Source organism: Pistacia vera, unplaced genomic scaffold (genome assembly GCF_008641045.1).
Source record: "Pistacia vera cultivar Batoury unplaced genomic scaffold, PisVer_v2 Contig124, whole genome shotgun sequence".
Taxonomy (NCBI): domain Eukaryota; kingdom Viridiplantae; phylum Streptophyta; class Magnoliopsida; order Sapindales; family Anacardiaceae; genus Pistacia; species Pistacia vera.
The window spans coordinates 553,008-566,681 of NW_022195293.1; the positions used below are offsets into that span (position 1 = coordinate 553,008).

General features: G+C 35.0%; 1 protein-coding gene across 1 annotated transcript; it reads right to left on the reverse strand.

Annotated features, from left to right (window-relative positions):
* Positions 1-7,509: 7,509 nt before the first annotated feature.
* Positions 7,510-9,557, reverse strand: LOC116118143 (polyphenol oxidase, chloroplastic-like). The gene has a single exon (XM_031404121.1). It carries the CDS (start codon positions 9,518-9,520, stop codon positions 7,718-7,720), a length of 1,803 nt encoding a protein of 600 aa, XP_031259981.1. The 5' UTR covers positions 9,521-9,557; the 3' UTR covers positions 7,510-7,717.
* Between the last annotated feature and the right edge of the window lie 4,117 nt (positions 9,558-13,674).

The window sequence follows — 13,674 nt, forward strand, 5'->3', positions numbered from 1 at the left end:
CCAAGATGATTTTTTGTCCATACAGGGTGTTAGCCGAGCCGAACCGCTCACAAGCAGCTCAAGAAAAGCTCGAACTCGACTCGACAAATGTTGAGCCAAGTTTGAGTGTGTGTGTGTGTGTGTGTGTGTGTGTGTATTCATTTTCCTCTCTTCATTTTTTTCTTAGTTTACCATGGTTACCATGAAAGTGCCAACCGATCTATTTACCCAACCCCCTCAAGTTCCAACCATTTCGCCCTCTAATCACCGAAAAATAGCCATAACCATTGTCCTTACCCGCTTTTTACCCATCTTTATGGCATCATTCCATTAACCAAGCTTGAACTTAATTAACCGAGCTCGAACTCAATTCGAGTACCTATTTAATGTACCGATTTCGAGTTCAATCTCCATTCCCTAAGCTCAATCGGGTTTGAGTTCGAACTCAAACTCGGTATTGTAGCATCCAAGTCAAGTTTGAGTAGTAAGATACTCAACTCCACTTAATTTCACCTCTAGCCATCGCCACTCCCATGACTGTCCCCCATGGGCTCCTTCTATTGTCGTTCTTGTTCTAGCTTGGCGTCAATGGCAGTTGGTTTTAGTGTAATAGCCTCCAAAAGACCCTCCAAGGAGTCAAGTTTGGCTTCTTGAGCGTCTAGCTTGGCCCCTTGTTGAGAGACCTGTTCATGTAGAGTCTTTAGGCGGGAAGGGTTAGCCATGGAAAGGGAACAAGTGCACCACCCATTCCCAGAGAGTTCCCCGTGGTTTCAACACCTCTTCGCCGCGGCGAAGATTCTTCTTCGCCCCGGCGAAGCTTGGTACACTGAACTTCTTCTATTTTCAACCAATTTCAGGGCAAGCATTCAACACAACACTCAATCAAATAATATTACCAAAAACCAACTCAAATAAGAGCGAAAGGAGAAACAATAACTACGTACCTCAGGTGGGGCGTTACAAGATATCCTTTGAGAACATCAAGCAGCTCATTTTTTTAAAGCATTAGCAAATGGTAAACTTACAAGTAGACGTGGATTGAATCAAGAAGTCACACTTGAAAAAGCAAGAGATACACATTGGGGTTCACATTATAGTACGCTTGCACCTTAAATTGTTATGTTTCCATCTATGGTAGATATTCTTGATAATGTTCTTGAGGATGATTCACATCCTAAACAAAGAGCTCAAGCTTCTACTTTGTTAGAGTTTATACAGTCTTTTGATTTCATATTTAGCTTACATTTGATGAAGATTGTGTTAGACATTACAAATGAGTTATCAAATGCCTTATAAAGAAAAGATCAAGATATTTTTAATGCAATGAAATAAGAGAAGTTATCAAAAAAAAGGCTACAAATGTTAAGAGATGATGGATGGGATGGTTTGTTAACTGAAGTTTCTTCATTTTGTAAAGAAAGTTGTATTATTGACTCAGATATGAATGACAATTTTCAAATGAAAGGCCGATCGCAATGCAAAGTTCATCAAGTTACAAATTTATATGATTATCAGGTGGAATGTTTTTATGTTACCATAGATTTTCAACTCCAAGAGCTTAACAATCATTTTAATTAGTTGAATACAGAGTTGCTTTTTTGAGTGGCATGTTTAAGTCCAAATGATTCATTTTCTGTTTTTGACAAAGAGAAGTTGGTCCTTCTTGCTCAGTTTTATCCCTGTGACTTTTCACTAGTGGAGCTTGTGTTACTAGACAATCAATTGGATACTTATATTCTTGATATGCACTTTGATAATGATTTTTTACATTAAATGGAATCGGTGCTCTTGCTGAAAAGTTAGTTCAAACAAAGAAGAACATGGTGTATCACTTGGTTTATTTACTTGTGAAATTAGCATTGATATTACCTGTTATAACTGCAAGTGTTGAAAAAACATTTTTTGCGATGAAGTTTGTGAAAAATTGACTACGAAATCGAATGGGAGATCAATTGTTAAATGAGTGTCTTATTACATATATTGAGAGAAAGATATTTGATGGATTGTTAATGAAGCAATTATACAACGTTTTTAGAATATGAAAAATCATTGAGGAGAATTATTGAATTCATAATTATGTATGTATAACTTGTAAAATTAATTTTTAGATTACACTTTTTTATGCTTATTACTTCAATATATATTCTATTGTAAATTTATCAACTTAGATCTTTTGACCCCACTGGCTAGAAATCTTGGCTATGCCCCTAGGACTCTACATACATGGCAGGAATTGGCATAGGAATTCCAGTTCCAAAATGGAAAAGAAAAAGTTTCACCATCCATCAGTTTTCCCAAAATCCTTTCAAAGAAATAAAGATAATATCTATGAAACTGGAAAAACAACCTCGAATTGTGAACTTGAAGTTCAGTTTTGGGAAACCAACTTGATGGTAAGCCCTATCACAATAGGCGTAATGAACGTTGGCTTGTCGCATGAAGCTCCATAGGTCAGTGTCGAAAAGAGCTTTCATGAGCTTAATGGCATTTTCGTATTTGGCTATGTATGCATCATCAACTTAATGTGTGGGCTACCTAACTCGCAAAGTACTAAATTTAGGGACCATGTAGTATTTGATAGTATCAGCAGTTGGAAGCCAACAAGTTGTGGGTTTTGCACCTTCAATTAATTTAGCTTTCCCAAATTTGGATAGCTTGAATTGGACCATTGTCCAAGGCAAATGCTTCAGAAGTGAGATCGACCACACCATAGATGATAGGATAGTGTTTCTATTTTATATGAGGAAACATAACCTCCAAGAAGAATGAGAATTGAGAGTTTATGGGAAGAGAACTTTTTATTGATTATTGCCTACCAAACCCTAATTGTTTTAGGCTTTATATAGCCTTATAAATTATTCTAATTCTAGAAGGACTCTAATTGCCTAATTCAAAAGATATTATAATTATTTTAATTAGATAATAGCATAATTATAAAAGTACTTAGCCTAATTATCCTAATTCTATTCTAATAATCCTAACATTTCCTTCCCTTTCGACTCAACCTTGTCCTCAGGGTTACAAGGTACAACACCAACAGCTATCTCGGTTCGTCCTTGTCATACGATGCCTCCATTTCTGATAGGGGAACCTCATTGTCATCCTCTGCCACCATCAAGAGAAAAAACTTAGCCCTGCAGCGATGCCAAGGTTGAAAGCGCTCATTGCAGTTATAACATAAACCCTTGTCACTCCGTTCTTGCATTTGTGACGTCGTGAGTCTCTTAACAGGCAAGGACCCCTTTTGGTTTGGAGTTGGCAAGAAGGTCCCCTGCACTGAAGAAATATTAGGAACTGATTTATTAGGATCCCAAGATATGGGGTCGACAGATTGCAGGTATAAGTGTAGATCTTACAGCTTGTCCTCTTGCAAGCAGGCAAGACTCATGGCGTGGTTGAGGGTGTGAGGCCGGAAGGACTACACCTTCCTTCGGAATTTTGGTTTGAGCCCTGATATGAAGCAACTCAGAAGGAATGTACCCAAAAGGCCAGAAACTTAATTAAACAGTTCCTAAATTTTTTTCTGATAAACAGCTATAGAACCTACTTGGGTAAGTTTGGCCAACTGCCCTTAGTAATCCACAAATTCCGAAGGTCCAAAACAAACATCTAAATCTTGTAGGAAAGAATGCCCAAAACAAATCTACCCATTGGAATGCATCTAGTGATACCATCAGAGAGTTGGCCCATCCATGTGGAAGGAAAAGATTGTTAACCGTTGTAGGGGTATTATGGTAATCAAAAAATTGTTCAGCTTTCAACCTCCAGTCGCGTGGATCCGTGCCATCAAAGTGTGGCACCTCCAATCTAAAAGGCTTAAAAGGTGGGGCAGACCCAAAAGAATGCAAACTCAAACCGGGTAGGGAAGTGCCATCGCTAGGGGTGTGTAAATGCAAAAAATCTATGGTTATGGAAGTAGGGTCTAATCTCGTGAGGTTGAGGCCACTGACAATCCGTTGGACCTACACACATGAAGAGATAAACATGAAGCTTACAGAAAACATCGGGGTGGTGTTTGCTGTAAGCACTCCAACACTCAAGTCAGCAAGGCTAAAAGATATTATTTAATAATAATTAAGGGAAAGAAAGGTTACCAGGAGTCTAGTTGGAGGCCAGGACTACGACGAAGGTGTAGAATTCTCGGGAGCAAGAACTTAAGAGCAAATAGACGATTTTGAGTAGTGGAGATTGAATATTCCAGATCCCCCTATGAGAGGGCAGGCCTCTGTTTATATAATAAACCCAGGGGGTTGGAATCCTAGTAAGACACTGAGTCCTACTTTGAGAGATAATCACTATCAGAAAAGAAATATAATTTCTTGCCTTTATTAGATTAAGTTTACTAATTTGGGTAAGATTTGGAATCTTAGTAGAAGAGGAAATAGAATGGGATTATGATTTCCTATTTATGGACTGTTGCAAGCTAATGGGTCATAACCCAGTTTAGCTTAACTTGTAGGATAGTCCAACTCATTGAGTGAGCAGTTCACAAGGTGTCATTAAGCGTAGGCCCAATCGGGATTAGGCTAAAGCCTTGGGTCATGATCTGTTTATTTCGTTATAGGGTCTCGTCAAGTCCAAGATGATTTTTTGTTCATACAGGGTGTTAGCCGAGCCGAACCGCTCACAAGCAGCTCAAGAAAAGCTCGAACTTGACTCGACAAATATTGAGCCAAGTTTGAATATGTGTGTGTGTGTGTGTGTGTGTGTTCATTTTCCTCTCTTCATTTTTTTCTTAGTTTATCGTGGTTGCCATGGCAATGCCAACCGATCTATTTACCCAACCCCCTTAAGTTTTGACCATTTCGCCCTCTAATCACCAAAAAATAGCCATAACCATTGTCCTTACCTGCTTTTTACCCATCTTTACGGCATGATTCCATTAACCAAGCTTGAACTTAATTAACTGAGCTCGAACTCAAGTGCGAGTACCCATTTAATGTAACGAGTTCGAGTTCAATCTCCATTCCCTAAGCTCGACCAGGTTCGAGTTTGAACTTGAACTTGGTATTGTAGCATCTGAGTCAAGTTCGAGTAATTAGATACTCAACTCCACTTAATTTCACCTCTAGCGATCGCCACTCCCATGACTGTCCCCCATGGGCTCCTTCTATTGTCGTTCTTGTTCTAGCTTGGCGTCAATGGCAGTTGGTTTTAGTGTAATAGCCTCCAAAAGACCCTCCAAGGAGTCAAGTTTGGCTTCTTGAGCGTCTAGCTTGGCCCCTTGTTGAGAGACCTGTTCATCTAGAGTCTTTAGGCGGGAAGGGTTAGCCATGGAAAGGGAACGAGTGCACCAATTGATAGGACAGTGTTTCTGTTTTATATGAGGAAACATAACCTCCAAGAAGAATGAGAATAGAGAGTTTAAGGGAAGAGAACTTTTTATTGATTATTACCTACCAAACCCTAATTGTTTTAGGCTTTATATAGCCTTACAAATTATTCTAATTCTAGAAGGACTCTAATTGCCTAATTCTAATCTAATTGCCTAACTCAAAAGATATTATAATCATTCTAATTAGATAATAGCCTAATTATAAAAGGACTTCTCCTAATTATCCTAATTATATCCTAATAATCCTAACAATAGAAGCCTCCAAGACTAACGAGGAGATCCCTTCTATCAACTTTGCTCTTGGAGGAAGCGTCTCCAGCACCATTTTTGGCTTTGCATGAAATGGATGATTTAATTACGAATGGAATGGGGTTTAGGCCTTCGGACAATGGAGAGTTGAGCTGTCTTTTGAGAAAAAGGAGAAAGGCTGGAAGTGAGGATGATTGGAACGGTGGATGACAAAGAGAAAGTTGAGGATGGTGCTAATCGTTCACTGTTTTTAACATTTTTCTTCTGCAAGTTGCCATGCATCTTAACTTAAAGTTTACAAAATAGTTCTCAAAATTATATAATACCACGTGAATAAGTAAAGGATTGGGAAGATATATTAAGTACATTGTCTTATTTTATAAGCCACTTTGGAGAAAGCCATGCATACTTTACGTAAGAAAGTAGTTATATATGTCCTTGTTTTAGTATTTGAAGACTGAGTGATGCTATAAGCATCCATCAATTATCTTGGCTTCATTTCTAAATATATTTATATTAATTTCATAATTGTCCTTTAATTTTGTATTTTTTTAATTAATCACTCTCAAACCTTTTTTTTTTTTTTTTTTTTTTTTTTTTTTTTTGTTTGGGAAAAAAAAAAAGTTTCAAGACAATGTAAAGAAAATTCTCAAATCATAATTTTTCTGAAACCAAACTTTTGTTAATCACTTCCATGCTGATATTATTCCTACTTGTATTTATTGAAGCACTGTCAATGACTTCAAAGCTTTTTATTTCATTAATCCCTTGTTATAAAATTAAATTAAAATATATTTTATTGTTAAGTTTTCAATCAATTACACATGAAGAAATAAAATAGATTATGGGTTGTGAAAAAAATTTACAATTGAGTAAGGTTAAAAAAAAAAGTAAAGTTTAAATGGTTGGGGTTTAATGGTTTTAGTTTTATTTCTTTGGTGGATGGTAAAGTCAATGTAAATGAAAGAACAAAGACCATTTCGTGTTTTACAGATTTGTTAAGTTCCCTTTTTTTTCTTTTTTTTTTTTTAAGGGAAATAATAATCATGGGTGCATTAAGGTATTTTACTAAGGATATTATAGTAAAAATGTTAAAAATAAATGGGGGCTGGAAAGAGAATTAGTGGAGGCTATTTGGCACCCCTCTTAAATTAATGGTTAAGCTTGTCCTGCATTTGATATGACAATTGGTATATAATAAAAATGATTTAGTAATGCATTTTCGTAGATAAAAATAAACGAGACTCCTTCTCTTCGTTATGAACAAACCCCGTATCAAGTGGATAAACCATGTTTATATAATGGCCAACTTGTTGATCCTAAACGGTGTTGTATACAGATGCCCAGATTACTCGCCAGCTTCAAGAATTAAGAGTTTATTATTATAAGTTTCTTTTCTAATTACCAAATTTGTTATTATATATCAAACTAAAATTTTATATTGATTCATCAAAAAACTTTTATTTTTTTATTAAATATAAAAGCATGGTCTTAAAACCCAAATCAGACCGACTAGTCTGATCGGGAACCCGTCCCTAATCTGGTCCACTAGATCGCTAAAACTCATTTTAGCCATTGGATTGGATCGACCCGAGCTTGAACCGGTAGAATAGTGATGAATCGTCGGTTCAACCATCGGGTGAAAGAACCAATGATGTCAGCATGACGTCGGTATGAAATTTATTAGTAATTAGAGATTTATTAATTATTTGAGTTTTAAAAATTTATTAGATTATGTTGATGTTAGCATAACGTCACCGGTTCGACCCACCAGTCAGACCGTCCAACTCAAGGACCGGCCCTTGACCGGTCAAAGATCGGCTGGGTATAACATTGCATAAAAGATCTAATTATAAGAATTTCGCATTAAGTCTAAAACTGTATTGAGCGAGTGGTAAGAAAAATGATCCCAGAAAAATAACTTAAATATATACACAATATGTTGTGTACGTTTGTGATATAAGTTGACACATGAAACTGAAGCATATTTTTTCTCATTTATTTACTCAAAAATAAGAATCTTCCAGTTGATTGCAAAATGGGATTATATGCAAGCAGCTTCAATATGCATACATAATTAATCCAAATAAAACACAATAGTCTTGTCAAAGCCATGAGTTAAACAAGCAAGGTACGTAAGATGACTAATTAATCTTAATCATCGGCAAATTCAATCTTAATACCTCCAACGCTAACAAGACCCTTCCCATATCTCGGCACCAAAGTCACCACCACACTGTCATCATCCTCAGCATTCAAATCCTCTAACAAATCTGTCAGTCCCAATCTCAAACGAGTCTTCATCTTCTTGTGGTGCTTATGCTTGTGCGGTAAACTCACAAAACTCCCCGCAAACTCAGTCTTGTCCGGCCCAGTTGCCACCTCATCCTCATCATTGATAAACACATCAAATTTCACCGCCGCATCTTTTTCAAACTCAATGCTCTCTATCACCAATACTTCCTCTTCCTCTTCTTTCTCCTTCTTGCTCCTTGATTTCCTTGGCCTCGGAACCACAGTGCTTATAGTTTTGTCCAAAACTATGGGGAATTGGGTTGCCGCAACAAAGTTTGTTTTCAACTCAGCTGCATGTGCTACATGACCAAACGTCTTTGCCACTTTCTTGAAAAACTTTTTAGGCGTTGGCTTAGATTTTAGCCATGGAATTTCAACATCTTGATAAACATATCCCAATTTTTTAGTATCTAGACAATCACGAACTTTAACACGAACAGGATTGGCGTTCTCATCATAGAAAAGAAAACTGGCGTCAAGCCAATCTGAGTCAGTGAAATCTTTTCTCTTCCCTCCTAATGTCTTCCAAACCGTCCACAATCGGTCAATGTTCGAGTGATGAGCGAAAAAGATAGGGTCTCTCCCTGCTGAGTAGAAATTCCCCATGTCCTCTATATTCGGCTGTGTGCGATCGCCACACCATATATGAACCGGCCCATGTGGAATGTTCTCCAACGAACCCGCTCCTGGATCAGATTCATCACCGGCACGGTATGCACTTCCCATGAAAAGCTTAGCATTCTTGCCATTAGACACCATCTGTCTGTACATGACCTTAAGATTGCTATTAATTTGATCTTGATTTGTTGTGGTTTCATCAGTAAGATTATAATCAAGATCGACGAGTGTCGGTGGCTGGTGCTTTGCATCGCGTAGTGTGTTGTAAAGTGGTGAACTAGAGTTTGCATACATGGCAGGCATTTTCATGCCAGGAGAGGAATCCCAATTCCAGAATGGCAAAGCAAAAGTTGGATCATCAATCAATTTTCCCAATATCTTCTCATAGAAATAAAGATAATATCTATGAAACGGGAAAAACAACCACGAGTTGTGAACTTGAAGGTCAAGATCGGGAAAGCCAACTTGGTGGTAAGCCCCATCACAATAGGCGCAATGAACATTGGCTTGTTGCGTGAAGCTACGTGGGTCATCGGCAGGAAGAGCTTTCATGAGCTTAATAGCCTTGGAGTATTTCGCTATGTATGCATCATCAACTAAATGTGCGGCAGGCCTGATTCGCAAAGTATTATATTTAGGGAGCTTGAAGTCTATGATTTTCGTAGATGATGGTGGGCAGCAATTTGTTTGTTTTGCACCAGTAGGTAAGTCAGCTTTGCCACATTTGGTTAAATCCGGAGCTTGAATCGGAGAAGCCAAGGCAAATGGATCAGAAGAGAGATTGGCCACTCCATAGAGACCTCCCAGACCAAGTAGGACATCTCTTCTATCGAATTTGTTCACAGAAGTTACTCCATCTTTGGAACTAGGGATAGGGTTTTGATCACCATTTGTGGCTGTGCATGATACTGAAGATTTACGAATGGAATAGGGTTTACGCTTTCGAACAATGGAGAGTTGAGATGCCTTTTGAGAAGGAGAGACAGAGGAGGTGAGGATGATCGGAGTGGTGGATGATAGAGAGAAACTCGACGCCATGACCATGAATCTTTGGTTTCCCGGTTTTGTTGTGATTAAGGTGCCAGAGTATTTGATGCTTTATAATGAAATAGCTAAGAATTTTCTAACATTTTTCTTGTGCACGTTACTACGCATCTTAAAGTTGACAAAATAGTTTTAAAATTATTTATACCACGTGAATATAGATAGAGAACAAGACATTAATCGAAATAAGGAAGAGGAATTTTTGTGTTCCAGTTCGTATTTGGCTTTCTACGAGAAGTTTCAACCAATATTCTGATAAAAATGTCTTAGGATTTGAAACCAAAATATGAAAATACTATTTATTTTAGGAAAATGATGTCAATGAGAAGTAATATAACAGAAGTATCTGAAAGGAGGCTTCTCTTGGATGCTATAAAAAAATATATTAAATATCGATTGTCGGAGATTACTCTAATAAAATTAAATAGTTCTTTAATTAAACTTTTTGCTTTGGCTTAATCTGGATAGATTAGTTATACCAAACCCATTATTTTGTAAGCCACTTTTTACGTAAGAAAGGTGTCATATCTTTGTTTTACTACTTCTTACGAGTAGAGCTTCAAATTGTTTAATAAAATTTTAGCAAGAGTAGGTATCGCATTATTTTCATTGGAGATCTATGTTTGACTTGAATCCTTTACTCACTAAATTTCATAAAAAAATATTATATTACCGATCATTGATTTTTAAACTTAGATCCTTCGTATGACCATTGACAAAACCAATATTACATTTTATAAACGCTTTACAAATGCATTTCCTTAAATATAAGTAAACAAGATTCATTATTTAAAAAAAAAAAATAGAGTAAACGAATTTTTCCTATCCAAATAATGGCTTAATGGCATTTTTTTACCCAAGACTTTTAAAATACCACTTTACTATCTAAATTTATATTCTGGTTTCAATTCCGGCATTGTTGCGACCTCACACCACTATTATCTTCCCCGAACATTACTCACCAAAAACCCTCAAACCCTATCCCCACCGACTTCATCAATCGTCAGCAATTAAGCAATTAGGGTTTGCGCACTCACCCTTCCCAAGTCAAATTTCAATCAACTCCAACTACCAAAATTCAACCTTCCACCACCAAAAGACTCATCAACCTCACCTCTTCAAAAGCTCCAATAGTCTGAACCGAGTTTGCTCTCTGTACGCCGTCAGAATATAAATTTAGATAATAAAGTAGTATTGTAAAACTCTATGAATGAAATTGTGTCATTAAGCCTTTATTTTGGTGGGAAAAAGTTGTTTACTCTTAAAAGAAATCCTATAACCTAAACAAAAAATAATAATATTTCATGTGCAAACTTTTTTATACAAATTGTCATATACATATATAGGTATATATAAACTGCAAGATTTTAAAATAATTAGATAAAACTTAAAATTAAAGATAAATTAAATAAGTTAAATGAGATTTCTTGTCAAATATACTCGCAGCATTTTTTGATAGAAAAATCATGTGATGGCCAACTTGTTCTCAGAGAGAGTAGAGAAAAATATCCATATTATCTTTTCCAGGACCAGGACGTAATCAATAAGTCTGATAAATCAACATTTGTGAATTAAGGACAAAAATAAATGGCGTGTTAGACTTGAGTACGTTAACCATGGTAGTGATTTCTTTCTCGTGCGGTGAAAAATTCAACTTCAGCCAGCGTATTCATCATTTCCAAGTTTAATACGTCTTGAATTTTATATGTATTCTGTGAAGAGTAACACGATTTGTAATGCAATGATCATGATCAGTTCGACTCTGATAGTCAATTTTTCTCTATTTATTTGAATTTTATATATGACTGATAATTTCTTATTGAAAGAAAATAACAAGGAGAAGAAATGGATGTGTTTGATATTCAAAAACTATACAATAAGGTTTGCTCCCTTCGTTAATTTTATAGGTTATTCAATAAACTTGATGATTTATTGAGGTGTGCAAATCGGGCCGAACACTTTGGTTATTAAAAAAAAAAAAAATTACACTATAACAATGGGACAAATGGAAAACCTTAGAGGGTGAAGATATCATATCTCTTTCATTTTTTTATTAGTATTGGTTAGAAGTGATATTGCATTTATAATGCTAATGTAGTAAACATAATAAATTTAATAATACCTAGTATTTTCAAATTATATAAAAGATATGATGATATCTCATAATGCTAACAAGTCCTATTGCTACGTACGCAGGCGGCTTTTAACCATAAATCAAAGGGACATAATTAATCAACCCCTACTGTTCTGGAAAGTAGCAGGCAGGTGAATCTATTGCATTTTTAATTAACCCATGCGTTTCATTTTAAGACGCCACCAAAGCATTGTCGATATATGGAAGGGCAAAATTGTATTTTAATTTTTGGCTTCAATGGTTTTAAAAAAGGGATATTATCATCCATTAAAAATAACTCACAGTTGACAGTGAAAAACTTGATCAAGGTAATACGTAATTTCATATATTATTTGATTTATTTACATTTGATTGAAAATAAAATTGAGAGGTGAGTTTATGTGGGCCTTAACAAGGATCGGTCCGTGGGCTATCATCTGTCAAATTAAAGGTTAATTTGGGATTGTTGTAGTTTTAGGTTTAGAGAATTGATAATCTTACAAAGATAAGTACAAAGAGGGCATACAAAGACAACCCCTACCTTTGATCTTCATGATTTCTCTCTTTCTCTCTTTCTCTTTTTCCGTTTTTTCTTTGATTTTTGTTCACTTTGTAGCCTTCTTTGTATAATTCTTTGTAACTTATAAGGATAGCATTTTTCTTAGGTTTAATCAATTTTGGAAATAATCAGTTTTAAAAATAATTCAGAATATGTTTGGTGAATGCTACTTTTATAATTAATGTGATTTCCAAAATTCTATGATTGTATGTTTGGCAAATTAGATTTTGAAATTGTTAGTGTATATATAATGACCAAAACACACATTTTATTTCTTAAAATATTTTTATAATTCTAAATTTTATTTTCTTAAGTATATAATAAATATTTTAAAACATAATAAAAATTTATGTTAACTGAATTATTAATTAATTTATAGTTAAAAAAAAATTGGATCTGTCCAACGGTGGTCAACCATTGGTCAAGCGTCAACACCAGTAAACAATGGAGCGTTAACATCACAACCGTCTACAAAAGGCAGCGAAACACTTAGTCGCCTTTTGTGGCAAAATAACAAGTAGGAATCTGGTGATTTCATCGGATTTTGATTGATCGGCTCATGCCAGATAGGATAGGCAGTGATGAATGACACGCATCACTAGAGATCGTTGGAATTTGGCCACCACCAATATCAATAACCACCTATCAATTCAATTTGATTTATTTCATAAAAAAAATAAATTATATATTTTAAAAATTAATTTTTTATTTAAATTCTTTGTAAATAAAACAGTAATACATGGGTATATATGTCATTTAAATATACAAAATCAACTTTGTAAATAATCTGATTTTGAAAAACTACCTAGGTAGCTTTTAGAATCCTTTTATAAATCTTATTGTTTTATAATCAGCATCAAACTTAATTAGTTTTAAAAGTTGTTTACCAAAAATACTTTTATTATTGTAACTTAAAACTTAATTGATTATTTTTTAAACTACAGCAACCTCAAACACATTATAAAACTCATTTTAGCTTAGGAAGTGATTTTTAGCCCCCATCTAATTTCTCAATATCTCCCTTTACTGAACATACCTATTTCATATTTTAGAAAAATATATATATTTTAAACCCTATTTAATATTGAAATAGCCCTCTAAGCTTAATTATATTATTGTTTACGCCCCTCTTTCACAATTCTAAATTTAAAACTTGCTTTTTCATCTTCATATTCATTCCAATGTGTGATAACTTTCTCTAATATATTTTCATCAAACAAATATTTGAAATAAATTAAAAAGTTAAATTATTATGAAAATTTAGGTTTAGGTTAAAGATTAAAACAAAAATATAAAATAGAACAATTTTTATTAATGCTAAAGTTGTCAAACTAAAAAAAAAAATTTAAAAAGTGGAGGTACTAATAAATTAGATGGGAGCTAAAAATAATTTCTCTTTGGGTGCATTTGGATAGAGGGCATATAAGATAACGAGAGTAATCTTCGTTTATTTTGCAAGATTTTGGTGTTTGGTTTGCAAGT

Bases quoted from the DNA above. Each gene is read 5' to 3' on its own strand.
- LOC116118143 (XM_031404121.1), bottom strand. From the start codon at position 9,520: ATGGTCATGGCGTCGAGTTTCTCTCTATCATCCACCACTCCGATCATC.